Source organism: Spea bombifrons, chromosome 1 (genome assembly GCF_027358695.1).
Source record: "Spea bombifrons isolate aSpeBom1 chromosome 1, aSpeBom1.2.pri, whole genome shotgun sequence".
Classification (NCBI taxonomy): Eukaryota; Metazoa; Chordata; class Amphibia; order Anura; family Pelobatidae; genus Spea; species Spea bombifrons.
The window spans coordinates 46,010,550-46,033,545 of record NC_071087.1 but is presented as its reverse complement, the minus strand read 5'-3'; the positions used below and the strand labels follow the sequence as shown (position 1 = coordinate 46,033,545).

The 22,996-nt window shown below is 38.0% G+C and overlaps 1 protein-coding gene across 1 annotated transcript; it reads right to left on the bottom strand.

Annotated features, from left to right (window-relative positions):
• Positions 1–3,297: 3,297 nt before the first annotated feature.
• On the bottom strand, positions 3,298–18,132 carry ETNPPL (ethanolamine-phosphate phospho-lyase). Its single transcript, XM_053461508.1, has 14 exons — positions 17,974–18,132; positions 14,443–14,561; positions 14,101–14,260; positions 13,394–13,468; positions 12,487–12,580; positions 11,920–12,036; positions 9,436–9,518; positions 8,782–9,007; positions 8,320–8,474; positions 7,505–7,594; positions 6,219–6,349; positions 4,149–4,216; positions 3,614–4,034; positions 3,298–3,538 (listed from the first exon to the last, which is right to left on the bottom strand). Exons 1-13 carry the CDS (start codon positions 18,027–18,029, stop codon positions 3,903–3,905), a joined length of 1,506 nt encoding a protein of 501 aa, XP_053317483.1. The 5' UTR covers positions 18,030–18,132; the 3' UTR covers positions 3,298–3,538; positions 3,614–3,902.
• Positions 18,133–22,996: the final 4,864 nt, after the last annotated feature.

Sequence of the window (22,996 nt, the reverse complement as noted above, 5' to 3'; positions counted from 1 at the left end):
AGGCTGTGTCTACATAACAGAGCCCCACTCCAGGACCTACCCCCACAGCCACCATTCTCTCTGCTGCCTCAATATGATGTCATAGAAAATGACATGTGCAGCAGGGTACAATGTACAGTGGAGGCTGTGCCTACATCGGCACAGACCCCCATGGTGTAATTGATCTGGTTACAACAGCCACTTGAGCAAATGTGCACTGGGGAACCTGACTGTTTTGTGCAACCTAAGGGGAAATGCTTTTCTCTGGAAATATTATAGAACATTTTTACCCACTGGACTCAAACAAATCACATTAAACAGCTTCCATTTATCAAATTAGTTACAGCACTGATGGCAGAGCTGGTTTAACCGTTATTTTGTCAGACAATCTGGAACTGTGTGTTACTGAGTTTTACTCATCTTAATCTTACATTATACCTAAGTAAGACTTACTCCCTGTAGCAATGCTTGCTTGAATGAGTACATTAATGAGATTAGACCTCCTCCACCAAAGTGCTCAGCAACGTATTCCAGCGCCTACCTCCGACTCAAATATTCAAGGGCTTGTAGGTATAGACCTACTGATTTTTTGGTGTTAATTTCCGATGTTCATGTTCACCCAAGGGTAATATGTGAAAGCTAATTTTATACTACTATATAGCACTAATGTTTAAACAATTATTTAGCAACTGCAATTACTCGGAATACACACTGCTTGACCTGACCTGCACTCACATTAAGTCTGCTCTGAAAATCTGCTGACTGCATTTTACTTTATGTGAACAAACATTTGCACAATGGACTTTTGGCACTGGTGCTCGATGACCATTTCACTCATCAATCCACTCTGTACAGGGCTGTAATAACAACACGTTTTAAAGCCATGGCTCATTATTTTGGGTACCTAAGTGACATATACTACACTGTATGTAGACAAGCTATGTTCTCTGTGGCTGGGTCAAGGAAAAATGGGTGGGCTACTAGACTAACATATGGAGCAAGTTTATCTTCAAGTTAATGGATAATTTGAAGACAGTTTATCTCTGTATTTTTCTAGATGTTGCACTGCAAAATGAATAGAATACATTATTACATTAGAACATATATGGATACCACCTGTTCATTATTGTGTCCCATTCTGAAACACATCCTTCATTGGGTTGTATTCATAAATGTATTTATTTTCATGGTGAATCATAAATAGGCAAAAGATAAGTACCCAGGGATTATTCAGAATCAGCATTTGCAGTGCTGTTGATGATGAAATAGATCTTATCCAACATGTGAGTTACTCTAGAACACTACCACCATACATAAATAATAAAATCTTTGTTGCCTGCCTCATCTAAGGTACAAGCCGGTGGTAGTTGAGAAAGAAGGAGGCCTCATTGCTGGGATGAAACCTGGTTACATCTCCTGCTAGGAAATCTAGGAGAGAACACAGGAGAGAACTTGACTGTTAAAGACATTATTCTTCATACCTTCCTAACTTTGCTTACTACCATGTCAAGCCAAGTTCTTGCTAGATAAAAAAAGGTATTAAAACTCATTTGGACCACTATGTCAGATCTGCAAGCATGTTTCTTAATTCATATGCTGTATAATTATGCATGGCTTCCTGTACCAAATATGTATTTTGCGGACATAGTTTCTTTTTTGGGCAACATTTGGTATTTATTTATTTGCACAATCCTTTGTCCTCTTCCCCTCCCCCTGAAATCCTACAGCCATAACTCATCCCCTTTTTAACTTTAAACGTTCTCTATTTTAGTTATCTATCACTTTCTGCTCTTGTAGCTTTCTTGCACCATAACATCTACCACCTCAAGCCAAACACTAACCCAACCTCCTCCCTCATTATCACCCATCAGCACCTCTGTTCATTTTATTTATACATTCTCTTTTCCATGTTGAAACTATTTAGCCCTAATTACTGCTACAAGAGAGCTACTACTCCCTCTTTTCACCCCCTTTTGTTACAATTACTCATACTACACCCTTAGATTGTAAGCTCACAAGTGTGGCCCTCAAAAGCCCACCATTTGATTGGAACTTTGGCAAGCTCACAGGCATTGTTCTCAACTCCTGATGTATCTGTATATATCAATGTATATTTGTTATGTCTGTTACCAGCCCCCACTTAAATTGTTGGCACTTCATAAACAAATAGATAATGGATAATAACTACATGAGGCCTTAGAAATATCATTCCTTGAAGTGTTGAATGTCACGAATTCTTTCTTTCCAAGAATAATTAACTTATTGTGTCAAATTGTCTCAATAATAATTTTTGCCATGAGCACTTACAAAGAAAGTTTTTCTTTGAGTTCTAGTCCAGATGAAATTGTTGATTTGAGATTGGGAACAATATCAAAAGCTTTGCCCGTGATGCATTAGGTTATATATTTTGATGACTCACATAGACCCAAGAGAAATCCTGACTGCTAGGTCTTCAAATATGAAAGGCTAATGAAAAGCTGTCTTAAAGTGATGGCTTTCTTCCCATGTGTATTTGAGCATTCTTTGTAGCACATGGGTAACCATAATGTATGGAAGGGTTGGACTTTTCCCTGTGATATAGGATTCCTAGGTGAAAGACCCCAGTTTTGTAAACTATGTAAAAATGTATACATTATCATCCAGTTCAAAGTTTGCATGTAATAAAATGTTAAATTGGATTATACTGTGTAACCCCCCCCATAAAACAGAACTACCAGTTACCAGTAAGACACTTGTTAACTATGTAGTACAGTAATAAGGAAAAAAGTCTGTCCTGTTATGGACAAGTACAGTCATGTGACCCACTAAAATTTCACTCCAAAGTAACAACACATAGGCCATAGCATAAATGCTGCCTATAGACCTTATTTCTTTAGACACCTCTGTAAATGTATGTGGAGTTGAAGAAGTTCCAAGATGTTCCTATGGGCTGCTCCAAGATTCTATGTATTTATGAAGTTATGAAGGTTTCAATGACCACTGCTAAAATTGTCCAATGTGGTTTGCATTCTGTATACAAAGTGTCTAACCATTAACAAACTTGTGCTAGTGAACCTACCATCAAAAGTAACATGGCGCTTGGAAACATCCTAGTCAACCTGTAGTAGACCATTTTTCCGTGATGATATCCCTATGCCGCCTAGCTCATGGCATAGAGATGTAATGTATGAATATGACCACTTGCGAGAACCCAGTGAGAGGGTTTTTGCTGCATGGGAATTCAGCTCATCGAATCCAATATTGTGACGTTTTTACAATATATATATATATATATATATATATATATATATATATATACATTCCACAAAAGAAATTAAATTCACCAAAAGAGTATTTATTAAAATATCTATAAAATTGGCATTATAATTTTCATATACAAGAATATAACACACACACAACCAAGTATGGCCTTTCAGGGCTGTTTTTTGTTTATGCTAGTAACTGGGGATGTGACGTATATAGTGCGATTCAACAACATTATTATCAGCCATACACAGTAATATATTGCAGCCATAAGATATATTTTGAGCATTTACTGGCATTAGGTATCAGTTTGCTTCTGTCACGCAGCTGTGTGCTATGCATGCTAAAACATAAGATAATATTAAATATTACAGGGCTGGGAGACATTGACAAATCACACGGTCCATTTTCTTAAAAGAACATTTGCTAAATTCTGCAACATCTTGTAGCTTAAAATGCAGGGCTATAAAGATGTCATATGTCCAGGAACAAGTCAGTTAGCAAGCTAATGACAGCTTATAAAAAAAGGTCAGCGTGTTATACATCTAAGCCATTAAAACATGGAAATCTAGTTGACATTCCAATATAATATATTGAAATCACAAGCATACATAGACTATATAAGAGAAATTACTAAAATCATCCACATCATGTTTCTTGTTCGCAAGCGGTCCTCTTCTTCAGGTTCTGATTCTTTTGTATGTGACTGAGCGCTTCTCCGGGGTGAATCCACTCTCCTGCCTGCAGGCATTTCCGCGCATATTATTAATGGTTTCCTCCATAATGCCATCACTGCAGTAATCGTTAGCTTCCTACAAAAAGCAAAGCATTGTATCAATGCCTTCACGTTATATTTGGTACGTTTTGTTAACTTGTTCTGTAATGTCTGAATTTGTATTTTTGATGCATTTAACACCATAACTTACTTTACGTTTCAGTCCATTATGTCCATTGATGGTAACTTCTGATCTGCTTGTAGTAGCTTCTTCCAAGACTAAAAGACAAATATAAAGAAACATGAGTTCTTCCAATATATATATATATATATATATATATATATATATATAATTATTATTATATTTTCATGAATGTAAAAACATTAAATTGGATATATACAGTGGCAACTGTGGAGCAACTGGCAGAAATATTTTGTGGTTTCCATCACAATTGGTATACAGTTAGAACATTGCTGCAAAATTACTTCTAGCCTAAACTATTACAGGAAGCAATTAAAAAGTACCATGCTATGAAAACCACCAGTTCAGACAAGTTGTTTAAGGGAAAGTCACGTAATCAATTATAGCAGTTATAAAAGATTATATATGTTTTAATTTCTGAATTATAAAGGGGAGGTTAGTAAAAGACAAGTGGGTGCAAAGAGTATCACTCTATGATGGTATAGATATATAGATATACATATATATAGATATATATATATATGTATGATAGCACATTGCATGTTATCATACACAACACTTGTTTGTAAGAAATGACTTTGCAAAACACTATGCCTTGCACTATGGTATAAAAACAGATCTTATCTTTACAATGTTCCATACAGATGAGGTTATTGTATGTATGCTTTTTTCCTTATTTACAGTAAATGTGTAAGATATCAGAGAAATTCCTTAACGGATTCTTTGAGGATAATCAGTATATGGGTTAATAGATAAGCGTTATTACAAGTAACCTACGTTCTTGGCAAACACTAGACCTCATTTTATACTCCTTTGCTTTATCTGCGTGTTTTCCATGTCATTGCTGTTCATATCTCAGACACAGCTGATTCACAGCTGTCATACGGGAAGAAACAGCATCTCATTTCTGGGACAGAAATACCGTATATGTCATCCTCGAGGGGACACTGAGAATGCAGCTATGTTTTCTTACGATATTATTTCATTATTAGTTATTAATCTCCCTTGCAGCACTGGATAAAATATATATCTGTTCATAGTGAGTGGGGGCTGTTTTTTTTTTGTTAAGGTAAGTGATTGAATCTCTTTGTGAAGTTGGATATGTCAAGTTGAGCCAGAATGGATATATTGCTAAATTTATACACCATTTATTGGTGATTTAAAATCTTAATCATAGCCATCTATGGACTTAGTATTTAGATTTTAGTACATAACCATACCCCTCAGCATTTCAGGTGTCCAAAAAAGGACACTTTAGTTGGGCTGGAATGGTTGGGAGATATAACATTAGTGTGATCTTTGATTTATGTGGGTATATGCTCATACTAATCAGACCCAGCCAGGGCCAGCCCTACCATGGAGCAGAGTGGGGCAATTGCCCCAGGCGGCACTTTTGAAGAGGTGGCACTTTGCCGCCCCAGGTGCCTTTTTTTTTTAAGCGGGGAGAGAGAGGGGCGCTGAGTGGTTTTCAGTACCCGCTCGGCGCCCCTCTCTCTCGGTGGCGGCTTGTAATGTTGAGCGCCGGAATATAATGTCATTTCCGCCGCTCAGCAGTAAAGCAGCGCGCACCGTGGCAGAGCAGAGACACTCGCCGCAGGACTGCTGAAAGGTAAGTGAAGTACAAAGGGGAGGGGGGGTAGGGTAGATAATAGGGAGGGAAGGGGGTAGATAATGAGAAGGTGGGGAGAGCAAGGGTAGATAATGAGTGGGGGGGCGGCATTTCACCCCCAGGCGGCATTATGTCTTGGGCCGGCCCTGGACCCAGCCATGGAGTTTGTAGCATATGCAGTGGCCATAAGTGTGATTGTTGTGTCTATAGATGTAGGAAGGAGAGAAGAAGGTTTGAGACTCTCTCTCAGATTTTTATTATGGTCTAGAGAAGGTATGGGCAACATGCTTTGTGCCAGACTTTTCCCTTAAGGCCCCATGGTCTAGAACCAGGCTCATCTAGAAATTGTACATAAATTAACAAGCTGGAGACACTAATACAGTATAGTTTGCAAGGTAAAGGTGTCACTTAATATATGTACCCATATGGTTATACTAGATGTACCCGCAACGCAAATATCTCAGTCATACCTGTGAGAAACTCATCAATTGCCTCAACCACCATTTTAGCGTCTTCCATCGTAAAGCACATAGGGGGTTTGAATTTAAGAATGTTTCTATGAGGGCCATCCGCACTAAGAAGGATTCGTTTTTCTTTTAGCCTAAAGAGAAGCATGACAAACGTTAGGATTTCCTGAAAATGAAATAAATGTTCAGCTGCATTTATTAATCACATGATTTTGGTGGGATCTTTTAGCTATGCTCCTGTACATGGTTCCATAAAATTCAGAGGCACTGCTGCATCTGAAAGCTTCCCAAAACTCCATGGATGGTTCTATAATCTTTCCAGCCACCACAATTTCCTTCAATGATAGACTACGTTAGTGTATACATACACTCCATGACATTTATGGCAAAAGCATCTGTCAGCTTTTTAGCAGCAACATGGATATCATTTTCAAGAGGAGGTGGAGGAGAATATTTTCTGAAGCACCTGGAGAAGAAACATAACCTAAAAATAGCCGATAGTCATGTGGTTTTACAGACCTTCATATTTACATGTATAAAGTCTGGTAAGAATGTTTCTGTGTGGTAACAAAATTATCACCAAAATCTTTAGATTAATGTATTCCCCTAACGGTAAAACACCGAAGAAACCCGTGAGCTTCCTTCTGTAGTTCTGTAGCTGGAATGTGTTTAATATTTCAACGATGGATGCTGAGTCCCCGACAAGAGCTTTGAAGGGTGATTTAAAGGCTTTAGTTTACCCGATATACTATTTACTTTGTGTACGGATGAACACGTACATTCTCTATATATATATACTTGGTGTTCCTATGGAGCCTGTGATAGGAAACAGGACACATTCTTTAAGAGGGCTTAGGACACAGACATATGGCTTCTATCCCACATACAACAGCTGTCACATTGCATACTGTCACTCATACCCTGCTTAGACATTTGCACCTGTTGTCTATCTGCCTGCCTAAAGGCTAAAGGAAGCCCAACAAGTTGTAAACAAGCAGAAACATCAAGTAAAACTGAAATATAAAAACCGTCAAGTGCATAGATTACTGTAAAATAATAGATAAAAAAAGAGAGTTGTGTGGATAGAGCATATCACAGTATAACAATATTACTTCTTTTAGTAAATCCTGTGTTTATGCACAAAATAGATGGAGAAAATAGGTCTTTTTTAATGACAGTTTACAGCTTGATATTCCTTGTTGATAAATTATTGATAGTCAAGTAAATATGAGTGCTAATATTTGTGCAATTCAATACATTCTACCGGTGTAATTAGTTACAGAATTTACTTGTATATGATGTGCTGGGCTTCTGCTACTGCAGGAGTCCTGAGATGCCTGTCTTTAACCAGATCCACTCCAACAAACAGGCCAACACCTCTGCAAAAAAACAGAAGAGAAATTATATATCAGGATTTCCTATCGTTTCAACAAAGTAGCGCACTAGTGAGTCAGCGTCTTCATCAGGCACCCGGAGTCTGAATGTTATGCCCTTTCACCAAAACTTGGCACGAGTGCACATAGTCCTCCTATCTACTGCAAACAGGATTCATCTTCAAGTGTCAGCATTTAATCTGCCAGAACCCTAGCAATGTAACAGAGGTCTTGTTCAAGAACAACATCCTATGAGTACGATCATTCTTCAGAAATATAGAGCAGCAAGGTATTGAAGGACCAAAGCCAACAAAGCCCAAGTAAATAATTCCAAGATCCCCCCCCCCACATATTAAGCTATTGAAAATGGATTGATTTTGGAACTCCATCTTAATACAATGGTTATTTCATCCGTCCGTTAATGCTTGGTAGCTGGAAACGATTTATTATTATTACAAATAAACCAATCGCCCTTGGTTGTAAATGTGATCACAATGATTTCTCAGCTTCCACATCACTTTACGGGCAATATAAGCCTAAAAGCTGCCTTTTACTGAGTCTGATTGAAAAACAATACAACAATTCCGGGCATTTTTTTTTTAGAACAGGACATGATATTTATACGTTATACATAATTGATAATAATTATTCTAAAGTAATCTAGGAGTGGAAAACCTTCTGTACTCCAAGGTTTTTGTGTATTACTGATGCCTTCTAGATATGTATTTTACCTGACATCTCCAATCATTTGGTGCTTTTCCTTTAATTTATTCAGAAGTTCCACTAGATAGTTTCCCACTTTGATGGCATTTCCTCTTAGGTCTTCCTTCTCGATAATGTCCAGCACGGCCAAACCAATAGCACACGACACTGGGTTTCCACCAAACTAAATACAACAAACAAGATAATTATTATAGTAAGCACTTTTCTCTTTCTTAATATCTAAAGTTATGTTACCCATAGCCTAATCTTTTTTTTTATTATGTGCAGTTATCACCCCTCTTCAGAAACATTCAGTAACACTGATCTTATAGTATGGGGAAAACCCTTATAAATAATAAAGAATAAAATTATGTATGAAGAAATAAGTGGCATATGTCAAACACTGGCACTTTTTGAAGTATACAAATGCATTAGGCCAAACTTCCAAGGCTGAATGTTCAGGGCCCTCTTCTCCTTCTGCTGCAACTCACCGTGTTAAAATATTCCAGTCCAGTGGCTCCAAATGCTTCTGCAATCTCTTTAGTGGTTACAACACATGACATTGGGTGCCCATTTCCAATTGGTTTTCCCATAGTGACAATATCTGGTACAAAGTCATCTCCTTGCAGTTGGAAACTCCAGAAATGTGTTCCAATTCGTCCAAATCCAACCTGGACTTCATCTGCTATGAATACACCGCCTGCTTTGTGCACAAATCTGAAAACAAAAACATTCTCCAACACATATACATACAAGGTCCCAGAAAAGTACAATTTAAAAAAAAATAGTATTGCCATTGACATGAATGGCTAAATAGAGAGGTACTTTTAATATTGTACTATGGAAATAGAAAGGGGTATATGATATTGTCAGCTATTTATTTAAAGTTAAGTATCAACCCCTTTATCTAGTTTTATAACATGTAAGAAAATATATAATGTATAAAAAGGATCGAGTATAAAGTTACTGAACGTAACACACTGTGAACAAGCATAGTACCAATCAGAAGAATTATTGTGGATAACCGACTATTCTGATTTCTGCTTCTATATGGTATTTTTTCCTTATGGTTCTAGGTGTTAGGTGTATATAGGGTGAACCCGTTTAAATATAAAAAATACTGTATTATGAGGTTGTGTACATACTCTGCCACTTTCTGGAAGTAGCCTGGTGGTGGGATAATTTGACCTCCACAACTTTGCATCGATTCAGCAATAAACGCAGCAATCTACATAAAAGAAGATGACATCAGAGCAGAGTCCTTCCTTCTACTCCCTGTAGAAATCTGTATTGATCCCATATTGTTGTAATCAATAAATCCAGTGGATTTTGGGAGACGTTAGAAAAAATGGATCAACCAGTAATGGATCAACATTCTCTGTACTTTAGGAATTGGAAATATTGTACATGACCATCAAGAGGTGCCCGTTTCCTGACAGATGTCACACACTTGTTGACTGTTATTATGTTCAAAACTGAATAATACATTTTTATGTTTTCTGGGAAGGGAAAACAATGGTTAAGGAGAAGGAGGGGTTCCTAAGTAAAGAGGCATTATTACTGTCATCAACCCTGAACACAAACATATTTAACAATTACATCTAGCAATATTGATCAAAAAACAAGATTGAGTAGAAATAGTCACACTCTGCTTTGTGGTCACCTTATATTGTCAATAAATTAAAGAGAATTAATATATATAATATTAACTATTGTGCCAACTTAGACCGTTGACCGAAAATGTGAAATTAGCTGCAAAGGAAACAAGGCCAAGTAGCTGTGTTTGTTTGTGAATTGTGACTATTTCTACATCAGGTATTTATTAACTATTATTTTTTGACTGTGTATTTCTTCGAAGGCTGAAGCACAACCAGCCCCACCATATTTTTTGGAAACACCAGGTTATTGATCTATGAAGTCTGAATAAAGAAGTATGTACACTATAGTCGAAGAGACGCATAGAGTGGAACAGCATGGGGCTTTCCAAAGAAGATGAGACATTAGTCTTTAGCACAGCTTGTTCTGCAACTGGGAAACGTCATCAAAACCTATAATATGCAAAAAAGGAAGAAAGAAAAGGGAAAAAAAAAAAGAAAACTGACCATTAGTAAAAAGGTTTTTTTTGTAAATCTTCTGAAATACAGGTCATTGATCCGTCTAATCCTTTGGACTAAAAGAAGGTCTTTTTTTCACACCACAAAGGCTGTCTCAAAAGATTAGACTTCATTGTAATGTAACATAAAGAAAAATAAATGTAATGATGAAGGAAGCAATTTTATTTTGTGTTAAGCCATCACACAAGTATTTTTGCATGTCTTTTAATTTGTGTTTTCTGATTGCATGTTTTCAGAAAGATCTACATTTAGAATTACGCTGAAATGGTAAAACTATTATTAATGCTTGATCGATCGTTAAAAGAAAACCTGCAAGAAAAAGTTTAAAGTAAAATGTATTGCTGTATAAAACATAGAGGGTAGAAATTATGCATGCTTAAGCAAATACATAAAACTACTTATTTTACTATATTTTACATTTTGTAAATGCAAAGTCCCTGGCAACGTCAATGGTTGTTATTACTGGACTCTAATCGCAGGATATTTTTAAAACCTTCTGGAATATTTCTTGGAAGGTCCTTTGTGTACATGTAATCCACAAACTCCACAAATTATTATAAACAAAATACAATACTATATCTTTCATGCTCTGAGTACTTTCCTGCAGCTCTAAGCCACACTGTCTCTCTGCTGTAACTTAGAAAGCACCATAAAAGAAAAGTAAGGTTGAGACAGTGGACACTTTAGTGCAGGGCTGCCATTTGGGCCCAATATTAACATCAGGCCTGTGGCACTTTCCTGTCACAACACCATGTTTACCTCCCAATGTCCATTTTCAACCAGGGCCCCTATGTTAATGAATTACAGGCCCTCCACCTTGCCCGATATTAAAAGTCCCCACCTTGAAAAGACTGCACTGGTATTCAAGGTACGGATGTGGTTTAGGAAAGTATGGAAACATGGGGAGCCAAGGGTCCCCCAGAGGCTGGACTCCATACTGGCTTTATCACCAGATGATAGCCCTGCTCCAGTGGGATACAAAGGATAATTAAATCTCCAGTTATTATGTTATTTTATTCTCTGATCAAAGAGGGGCCAAGAGACATCTCTCAAGCAGGAAAACAATGCCAGCAATTCATAGTCAGACTTTGGCTGTGCTAAGGAACAAACAGAACCACGGTTTTGTTCAGCACCAGCTGAGAAGCAGTGTCTTGGCAGCCCCTGCTGTATACCAAAGCGAAATGAGCTTGGCATGATTTAGTGCACACAGGGCCGAGCTGGCAGTGATGAGGCGGCTTTGGCACTTTAAGGCCAGTGGCTGCCTGCTGACGTCAGTGCGAAGACTTTAAATACACTATTATGAAGTCAGCTGAAGGAAACTCGCAATAAACTGCAGGCAGATGGGCATAGTTTGTATCTGAATAAATACAGAAAGGCTTATAATGAAATCCATGTTTAGGCAAATATTAGACAAACAAAAGAGGTGCAAAAATACTTCAATAGTATTCAATGGCATTTTGCAAGCAGATTTTGGTACTGTTCACTTGTTGTTTAGCATTCTATTTCTTTGCTCACCTGGCGATTGTTTTGGTGAGCTTCTGTAATGATCTTATTTACTTCTTCTGCATATGCTGTTGCTGGGTCTGGGTGATCTTCCCTGTATATGCCTCTATATGTGTCAGGGGAAGGAGCCTGAAATAGGAAGAAACAGTGTACTTTTATAGGTGAAAGCAGACATATATACCCATCATCTGTATCAGTGAAGCAAACGGCGAGTAATTAAAGCACAATATTAATTATCATCATTAGTAGGTGATTCAAGTTCAATGATGATACCAAAGACATCATGTGGCGTTCCAACAGGAAATTTTGATTGCAGTGTTGCCCGTGACATGATCTAAATATTGTGTAAATTATTTATATATGAATTTGGAATTAATGAAATAAATCAGATTCTTTTCCAGTTTGACAATGTGTTTTTTAGTCTTTCTAATTAATGAACTAATATATTTTCTACTGAATATTTGCAGACATCAGGAACTTAAGTAAGGCAGTCAATTTGGACCAAATTTGGGACCAGGTAAGCAAATGACAGACAAGTTCGATGAAGTAAGCATACATATACGAGCAGTGGGCACTCACCACATGCACATATTCCTTTTTGGCATCACTTCCCAGCTGAAGAAATTTGTACGGACTTATGTCAATCAGAGAGGTGACGTGTCCATGGTATGCACTAAAATAACAAAGAAAACAGAAATGCTAACATTTAGTTTTGAGCAAATAAAGAATTTAATAATTTGGGTATTTCCAATTTGGAAAGCAATAGGTACTCCTTAACGAGTTCTATAATGAGCAGTACTTTGAACTCCTTCCCAGCTGTGGAAGTGACAGAAATCAGATCTTAAGCTACAGGAAACTGTAGACATCTGAGTTCTGTCCTTACAGGAATGTCAATGTCAGCACTTATAGCTGCTACATTATTCTATTTTTTTTAAACACAAGGTGCTAATGTCTAGTACAGTTTTATCAGCATTATGTTTTCAAAGCCTTTGGTCTAGTTCGGCGCTCCACAGCCTGATACCGCTTCAAAAACAAGGCTACAGATAAACGCCTTTGGAGTCCATGGTATCACAAATAGTCATAACAGTGAAAACTATCCCAAGGATCATGCGAACTGACATCAACACAAACTAGAGCAAAGTTCAGCACTCCATGGCATGCTCCTCATTGTCTGTGTGAAGTTGAAGTAGGAGTACATCTTCAGACCATTTTTAGTAGCTCCACGCATGCTTCACAAACATGTTTCTTTCAACCTGACCAGGCTTCAAATATATCATTGTCTCTCCTTAGAAGCTAGTTGTTCCTCAATGTCAATCAGACCTCACTCTGTTTGCGACATCAAACCACTATTTACCCTAGAAACTACTACTACTACTCCAGCTTTGCATTTATAATTGTAGTCGATAGATTTTAAAAACTAAAAAGCTTATTCGAGGTATTTCTCAGATACTGGTGGCTCTGATAGCATTTCAATACCCAAACTTACTTTTCAAGGGTGATCACATCCTGATGACCGCTGAATTGTCGAGCCAACCTCAGTGCAAGGTCATTAGCCTCTGACCTACAGGGGAAAGTACAGCATGGATATTAAGCTTAGCATGTAATCCCTGTCCTTAATTGTTCTTTGAACAAACAGAAAAACCACTGCTTGAATGAATCTGCTATCTATGAGAATTTTTAACACAAAGAAAAGGTTGCATGTGATAATATTGCAGAATTGCATTGTGAAGTGCTGAATTCATATACACCACAGAACTGTTCTATGGAGGAGATAGTCATGTTTTTTTTTATTGTGTTAGTTAGCGATTGACTATACTGGGCATGGTCAGAGTAATTTTTTAATAGCACATAGGAAAATATGTAGCCATAAAGCCCAAAGAATGGGGAAGAGACCAAAATTTACACAAAAATACCGTTCTGTTGTTCCTTGCAACTTGATTTTTGACTTTTAAATTGATATAACTTGAATGACCTCATTTCAGAAATCACATATATGCAACTGCTTTTAAATATTATCCATAGAAGAAGTCCATTGTTTTTGGTTCTGGGGACATGCACTGCATCTTCTTTTCTGGGTACTGTGAAGCAAACTAACTTTGCTTCACTGTTCTTATTTCTCTGTAATAAAAATAATCATTCCAGAAACTAGGAACATATCAGATCAATCTAGGTTACGGCAATAGGAAAACATACCCAGAGTTCACAAAGTAGCACACGGAAAGCTTTTCTGGGAGGGTGGCAGTTAAACGTTCTGCATACTGAACGAGATTGTCATGTAGAAATCTGGAGTTTGTGTTTAGTAACTCCATCTGTTTCAGAGCAGCCTTTGTCACATCGGGATGGCTATGTCCAACTGCAGAATAAAGAAGTAATGCATTATTCACGGGCTGACGCTGCCAAAAGAACATATCAGCTTAATGAGATCATATGACAAAGACCCCAGGCAATTTGCTATTAAGGAAGAGCACACTGCACATGATATAATCTGTGGTGCAGACTAATGTATTCCTTGTTAGATATTATTGATCTACTTACCATGAGCAACATTGTTGATACAGTCCAAGTAACGCTGTCCTTTTTCATCAAACATATACTGTCCCTTTGCCCGCACAATCTTTATTGGGTCTTTAGCAAAAAACACCTTGCATGATGGCCTGAAACAAGGGAAAACATTGTATTTTTTGAGTGCACCAGAAACTCAAATGTCTCCACCCGGCCAAAATACATTAGAATATTTATGGATAGCTTTTTTTGTTTCTTCAGCTTGGTCCAAAATTAGGTCAAATGGACATTGAGTTTCAACTGTTGTGAACTGGATTTCATGGTGATTAGAACTTGGCCACATAATTGCTCTTTCTAAGTATTACCCAACAAGCCCATGTTTTATGATGTAAAAGTGTAGATAATTCATGAATCTGTTAAACTAAGACTTAAGAGAAAAACTTTCTAGCACAAATAGCCCTCTTTTTCCCTTACGTTCTTATCTCTAAAGCTCTGCCATTAGCGTTTGAATTGTTTCCAAACCCCTAATTGGCATTTTGGGAAGTGGAGAAATTCAGATTCAAAAGATAACAATGCCATTCAACTCTAGCACCAAAATGATTAGTTCTAGGAAGTTAGCTCTATCATATAATCCATGGAATGTTAACGTAAACAGGCACAAAATAGAACAATATTTCAGTGTTTATATGTAAAACTAGAACAGAACGGTTTAAAAAAGTAAATCACTCCTTACTTGACACCGTGAATAATTACAATGGCATAATAGCCTAGAGTCCTGGAACAAAATGACATTAATAAACAGGAAAAATAGAAACAGAAGACTGAGTCATCTTCAGAGAAGTACACAGAACGTACGGTATCTCTCAACTGTAAACAAGTATCCTGGCAATAAAACCAGACATCAACTCTACTGCAAACACAATTGTCTAAGCAAATGCAATACAAATGGTATGAAAATTACTTGCAGGACTTTACTTTTTTTTCTGATTACAAGGCAAATCAAGAATGCCAAAACTACATAATTAACCCCTCGGGATTTTATGGGATGTGGTCCTTTTTCAGGGCAGCACAATGGCTTCATTATACTAATTGTGCAGTGCACCAAAACAAAATGAACATGACTATCTATGGAGTTGTAACCTGTGTTAGAGGAAGATGAGATGTTGCAAGAATTATAAATCATAAAAGACCAGCCGATTGGGGAATTATTATTACTACATCAGTACATCCAGAAATTGGTCTTATCTTTCTAACGCATGACCCTGGATGACTCCGAAGCCAGCCTCACCACAGACACACAGGGCTGTTGCTATGTTTTCAAACCAGAGAACACCCAGGCCAGGCGACATATAAGTGTCTTAATAATGATGCCTAGGGGTCGCTGGCACCACAAGCCACAGTTTCTCTAGAGCCCCAAGATCCTTAAAACCAGGCTCCTCCATGCTTTCCAACTGGCAGTCTCTCTTTAATAACGTACTAAAATTAAAACCACAACATGCCTTGTAATTCATTTTAATATACCAGATGCTAGCTTATGTTTAAATGAACATTTCTATGTGGATGCTCTTTCACCTCATGGCTGACAAATGAGCCAGAAACACATTCCTTTGCACTGTGTTGAATGCTACGTGGCAGAAAATTGGGAAGCGTGTAGTCACTGTAGAATTCCTCCTCTCTAGCAGTCAGTAAATCTGCACATTTTAGAAAACATTTGTTGTGACATCTATACAATGAACGCATCTCTTCCTAGAACAATCCCTTCCTGGAACAACCATGAAATATTATGACTGAGTCTAATATTTATAGGCTCGCTGCTCACTCCTAAATCCAGCTACCATAATAGGCTACAGTACATCGGCCGACTCCATGCAATGATTTAAATGCCTTTGTGAGAGATGGTTGTAAACAAAGATATTAAGAAAAAAGTATATGTTCCTAAATTAATACCACAAGCAGTACATATATGACGTTTTTGTTCCTGTTGTAATTTGTTGTTGAGTTTTTGATGCATATCTGTTGGTTTCTTTAAGTCATTCTGTAGGAATTTTCACCTTTGTCATTCTGTTAGCATGAACTCGTCTTACATATGAACTCAATGTAGCATTTAACTTTTTAGAAGGCTCTTACGTGAACCCAGTGAACCGAAGCCTTAAAAATTAACTGCAAGAACTTCTTCGGTTGAGGGACAAAGGGAGAGGCCCGAGACGGGTTAGCTCCTATATGCTGATGTGTAGAAAACACCATATGTGTTGTGTAACTCTGTCTGAACACTAAGGATTTGTGAATTAAACACAGAAGAACTGAAACGTCCTCCTCTTTGCAGTGAATGGAATTTTCATGGCTAATAGGTTTTTGCTTTAAAACATCCGATGGAAGGAATAATAATTATTTGCACATCAGGCTTTAGCCCTTGCTACAGTGTATGCTGCTACAATAGTTTGTACACAATTCACAATGCTTGCTCTTGCCCTGCTCTCCATCTGTATCCGATGCTCCTAAATGTAAACTGCCCAATCCAGTAGCTCTGTTTGTCCAGTTTCACCAATCCAGTTAGTTTTGTGCTTTGAGACTAGCTTAGTGTTAAGATTCTCAAAAAATGTGATACCTTGTAATGTGGCAAGATAAAAATCCTATAGCCATCAGTTGTGGCTTTGTGTTTGCTCTTTCACTAACTATGCTTGGTGTTGTCACTAGTTCTTTGTATCTGCAAAGTGCTAACAATAAGGGACTTTCAGGATCTGTTGCCCCTGGATATGGGGTGCCCTCTGGATGGATGTACATCAGCCTGGAAGGACTGGGTAACCAGGCCATGGTACCAAGAGTAACCGTCTACGTGTCCTCCTTCACCACATAAGAACAAGGTGTTGGATGAAAATGATCTATTTCTTATGGCTGCCCTGATCCAAATAAATAACTTTAAAAGGCGATGTATTCTTCCAGTCAACTAGTATAATATACTAAATATCTGATACTCAATGGGTGGTGCTTGTGCTGGTATCAGTCACACTTATCTGGTCACACAGACAAGGTGCCACCAAAGCCTTTGAGTCTGGTGCCTTTGTCCTATTTGACCCCCACTCTGTAAAGGTTTCCCTGCTCTTGGCAAGCCACTTCATCAGCTGATGACGAAAACTGCTGACACATTATTGTAGATAGCTGCGCTGTCCCTAATATGAGGGCAATTCTGGAAAACTCAGAAAATGTAAGATGAGTTTCCCCTACTCCACAAGAAATAGTTATAAATATAATATCTGGGATATAAAGGAACTACAGTCATGATCAGCCTCTGGAACTCTAACATACATGGTTTAGATCTTCTTTCGGACCTGCTAGTTAGTGAATTATTTTTGGTGGAGTAATGCCTATTTCTATATATGTAGTGTCTAAGGTAAAAATGGCATTAAAAATATTGATTTTTTTCTCATCCCTACAGTACATCAGTATAATTTAGTGAAACAAGGCGGCATTTCTGTACATTAACTAAATTCAGAAAGACAAATAACACTTATAAAAAAAGCCCTTAACAATAGTAGACTGTCTATGTTGGAATGTAGCGTCTCTTACCCAATGTGTTTTTTCCTAAGCTCAATGGTCTTCTCCTTGGAGTATGGCTCACACATGTTTATGGCTGGCAAGCGGTCTTGGTTCTTGTCTCTGGATCAGCTGTTCTTCCAGCACTTATCTGACGTTGAGCTGTAACCTGCTGCTCTGCACACTCATTCCCTTTAGCTATTTATATAAGCTAGCTATGCTTTCTAAGGACACTGCCTCCTTCCCTCCCTGTTCCACACCTCCTCACATTATTAACCCATGCACCCAGTGAGAGCCAACAGCTCGGTACAGCTTTTCTATTTTACGCCTGTAAATGGTTAACCCATTGTGGTTTGTTCTAATGCTCTGCAGAAATGTGACTGGCTTCCTGCTAGTGACTGTGTTAAGAAACTTTTCATTTGATATCAAAAACCTTTGGAATATATGTTTTTTTCCTCAGAATTGTTTCATATTCTCGTGACTTTCCCCTCGATATTAGCTATAATAAATTGGCAAGACTCTGAGCAAACATCTGGGAGTCATTCTAGGTCTGCAGAAGAGTATGTTCCAATGCAAGCTGTGGGAACTGAGGTTTATTTGGAATAATAAATGGCTCATCATGGAAAATACACATCACTCTTTGCTTGTTTTTTTCCTCCCCCTTCAACTACAGTGACTGTGCCAATGAACTCCTTGATGTTCACACTTTAGAGATCTTTAGTTAGTATTTAAGGATTGGTTAACTGTCCCGTGGGCAAACTGTATCTAGTAAGGACAAAAGGGCATTTTTCTTAGCATACTTTCTTCATTTGAAAGAATGACAAACAGTCCTTAAATATAACCCCACTCATGGGTGTCCATTGGACAGGACAAGAGGTTGCACTTGAACTTGAAATTGTTCTCCTATGGCGTTCTTCAATCAATGCTTCTGTAACAGGATCTGCTGGGGAGCCCTAAAATCATTAACTTCTTCTGTAGATCAAATATTTGGAATCTTTATTTTTTAGGCAATTATAAAATAAACCCAACCTTAGACATATCATGGATGTTCTGGTACCTGTTTTCTAACAGCTAGCCAACCAGTAGGCATACAAATGTATACAAAAGAAAGGAAAAATACAAGCCACAGGCATTCGGGAATCACTGGGTGTTGCTGAAATACTGACGCAGTGTGTTGACTTTGAGGTATATCACTAGGCAGATCATGAGCAAAACTGGACACGTTACATACTTGAAGAACTACAATTTGTAATTAGTAACCCATTGCTATGTTGACACAATGCCGGAGAAGAAAGGAACCAGCAAACAACTTATATATTATAACTGGACATATGAAAATTGCATGCAGTAATTTGATTTTCTATTGCAGGCACAGTGAGTTTGTTACAAGTTTCTTCAACAGAAATTATGGCGCAGGGGAGTGAATTTGGTATCTCTTTTATGGATATGGCAATTAATAATATCTATTTTAGACCTACAGTTGTTAGAAGTAGCTTTTATCCATTCCCAACTGCCTCCTAAGGCACACCTAAAAAATTAATATACATATCTCCTGGGCACTCTAAATCTAGAAAAGGGGCATCTGGATGTCTGAGTTTAAAATATACAAAGCAGACTATGTCCTCGTTATTAGGAGTATATTTCCACTATAAGCTTTAACATCCATCTCATCATGTCTGGGAGTTTCCAATTATTGAAGGGAAGCCCATATGGCTTTCTAGTATTCTAGACTACAGAAAGACCTCAAATCCTACCTGGCTGTTGTCTATATCTTATGCCCATTATAGCTTTTGCCTATCAGATGCATTCTAAAATTAATGCTTGAGTTCACTGGCAGCAGGATATTCCACGTATCGGCCCCCGCCCCAGTGAACTTCTACTATTACGTCTAAGCATTTGATCTTCTAATTTTAGATTGACCTCTTAACATTTTTCCTCTCTCTAATCCTTTAATTTGTTTAACTCACATCATCCTGTCCAACATTTTTTTTGTATGTCAGTAAAACCTGAACAATGCTAAGCCCCATAATTATTACATTTTCACTTCCGTTCAAGAGACAATCCATCTATCAGATGCACTTTAATGCATATGGTGGCTGAAAGACTACTTTGAATTTCCATTTGTCCCTATTCAAAATACATGGAGGATTCTGCAAAATCACCACTATTTTCCATGGAGAAATGCTGAACACATCTCCTGGCAAATGACACACTTATCATTTGCCAGTTCGAGCGAACACTGGGGGCAGGGGTCTATTCAGACCCACATTCACCTGCACGAAAGTGCTCCCAATAGTAGCCAATTAGTGGCCCAAATTGTTGGACCATGGGAGAGAAGTGCAGATGCATCTTCAGAGCAACAGCTTCAAACTCAGGCAAGATGGTTTATTTCATGTTTGAAAAGGCATATGAAAGTGCTCACAGAGTATGTTCATATGCTTTTTTATCTAGTGGGGCTGTTAGGGACAGTAAACTGTCCCTTTAATGTTTCATGCATGCACTTATTTACCCATGATCCTCTTGTATTCCTCTTGTATTCCTGATGCTTGTCCTCATGACCTGGAAACCGATTATGCAACTTAATTGCATAAATAAGCAGCATTTCTTTATTATGTATTGTTTTATAAAGCACCATCAAATTCTGTAGTGGTGTACAATGGGTAGACAGAACATAACAAGTAGTATGTAACATAATAAATTGACTTACAGAGACAACAGGGCCCTGATTGTTGAAAAATCCATGCAAATCTGCTATACTTACCTGCTTAGCACATATCACTAAATATCATACTGGCTAAAGAACCATTGCCACACTCTCATTGCATATGTAAACCTGCAGCCCCACACTAAAGGGCCATATATGCCATATAGGCATGATGGCCATACCAGGCCTGTTATATCATATCCCCTTCCCTCATCTATATGTGTAGATATACAGTTGTGCTCAAAAGGTTTTCATACCATGGCAGAAATTGTGAAATGTTGGCGTTGATTTTGAAATTAGGACTGATCATACAAAAAGCTGTCTTTTATTCAAGACCAGTGATCATATGAAGGCATTTTTATCACATAGTTGTTTGACCTCTTTTTTAAATCATAACGATAACAGATATCACCCAAATGGCCCTGATATAAAGTTTCCTCCATATCCTTGAATGTTTGGCCTTGTTACACACAAGGTGACACACACAGGTTAAAATGGCAATTAAAGGTTACGTTCCCTGTTTTTTTCTAATAACAATTAGTGTCTGTGTATAAACACTCAATGAATTTGTTAGCTATCACGTGGAGGCGCTGAACAGGCTAGATCCTGAGCCATGGGGATCAGAAAAGAACTGTCAAAAGATCTGCGTAACAAGGTAATGGAACTTTATCAAGATTGAAAAGCATATAAAAAGATATCCAAAGCTTTGAAAATGGCAGTCAGTACTGTTCAACTACTTATTAAGAAGTGGAAAATTTGGGGATAGCAATCGAAGGTCAGGTAGACCAAGAAAGATTTCAGCCACAACTGCCAGAAGAATTCTTTGGGATACAAAGAAAAACCCCACAGGTAATCTCAGGAGAAATACAGGCTACTCTGGAAAAAGAAGTTGTGGTTGTTTTAAAGGGCACATTACGACAAAAATGAACTGCAAGGTCAAGTTGCCAGAAAGAAGTCTTTACTAAGCACAAGTCAAAGTTGACTCTCCAGTGGTTACAGCAGAAAAAGGTGAAGGTTCTGGAGTGACCATCACAGTCTCCTGACCTTATTATCATCAATCTCAAACATGCGGTTCATGCAAGATGACCAAAGACTTTGCATGACCTGGAGGCATTTTGCTATGACGAATGGGCAGCTATACCACCTGCAAGAATTTGGAGCCTCATAGACGATTATTACAAAAGACTGCACTCTGTCCTTAATGCGATACACAATACACAGTATTAAGAACTATTCATTTTTTTCCTTGTTGCCATGTTTTGTTTTATGATTGTGCCATTCTGCTATAACCTACAGTTGAATATGAATCTCATAAGAACTTGAAAGAAATGTGTTTTGCCTGCTCACTCATGTTTTCCTTAAAAATGGCACATATATTAACACTTCTCCAAGGGTATGCAAACTTTTGAGCACAACTGTTATCCTATGTTCCATTTTAGTAGCCCATCTGTGAACTATGGCTATATCCTGACACACCTGAAGTGATTTCCTGCTTATGTATATAGTTACATAGTAACATAGGCTGACAAAAAGACACAAGTGAATCAAGCTCAACCCAGCCGTTGATGCAGAAGGCAAAAAACATTGAAGCGATTTCTAATTATGTCCCAAAAGGGTAAATATTCCTTCTTGACTCCAAAATTGAATCTGATCTGTTACTTGATCAACCAACTAATAGTATCAGTATAATGAGTTAATTCCCTGCATATTTGTTTTGCTAAAAAACATTCATCAAAACCATATTTAAATGCATCAATTGAATTTGATAGCACAACCCCACATCTTTACTGTTCTTACTGTAAAGAACCATTTTTTCTTGCTTCAGGTGAAAGTTCCTTTCTTCAAGTCTGAATGGGTCGCCTCAGATCATATTTGAAAGGTTGACAAGCACGCTTTTCAACCGACAGACCCAATTCGCTGCCTTGATGTCACGCTTGACTCTGCTCTCTTATTCATCCCTCACATACACTAAGTCCTATCGCCTTCACCCAAAAACATCTCTCAAATACGGCCATTCCTCACAACCAAAATACCAATCCACTCCCGGCTTGGATTATTGCAACTCCCTACTACCTACTGGTCAGCCCTCTACCGCCTTTCACCGATCCACTCCGTCCTCAACACTGCAGCTAAATTAATCTTTCTCTGTCACTGTTCCTCATTCAAACTACAGAGCCCTCAACTCCGCACCCCCTATATCTTACACCCTTCCTATCCAAATACATCCCTAACCTCCCTCTTCATTCCTCTCATGACCTTCATCTGTCTTCCACCATCATTACCTCCAATTCCTGCATTCAGGATTTCACCTGTTCTGTACCCCTTCTCTGGAATTCCCTTCCATGTTCTATC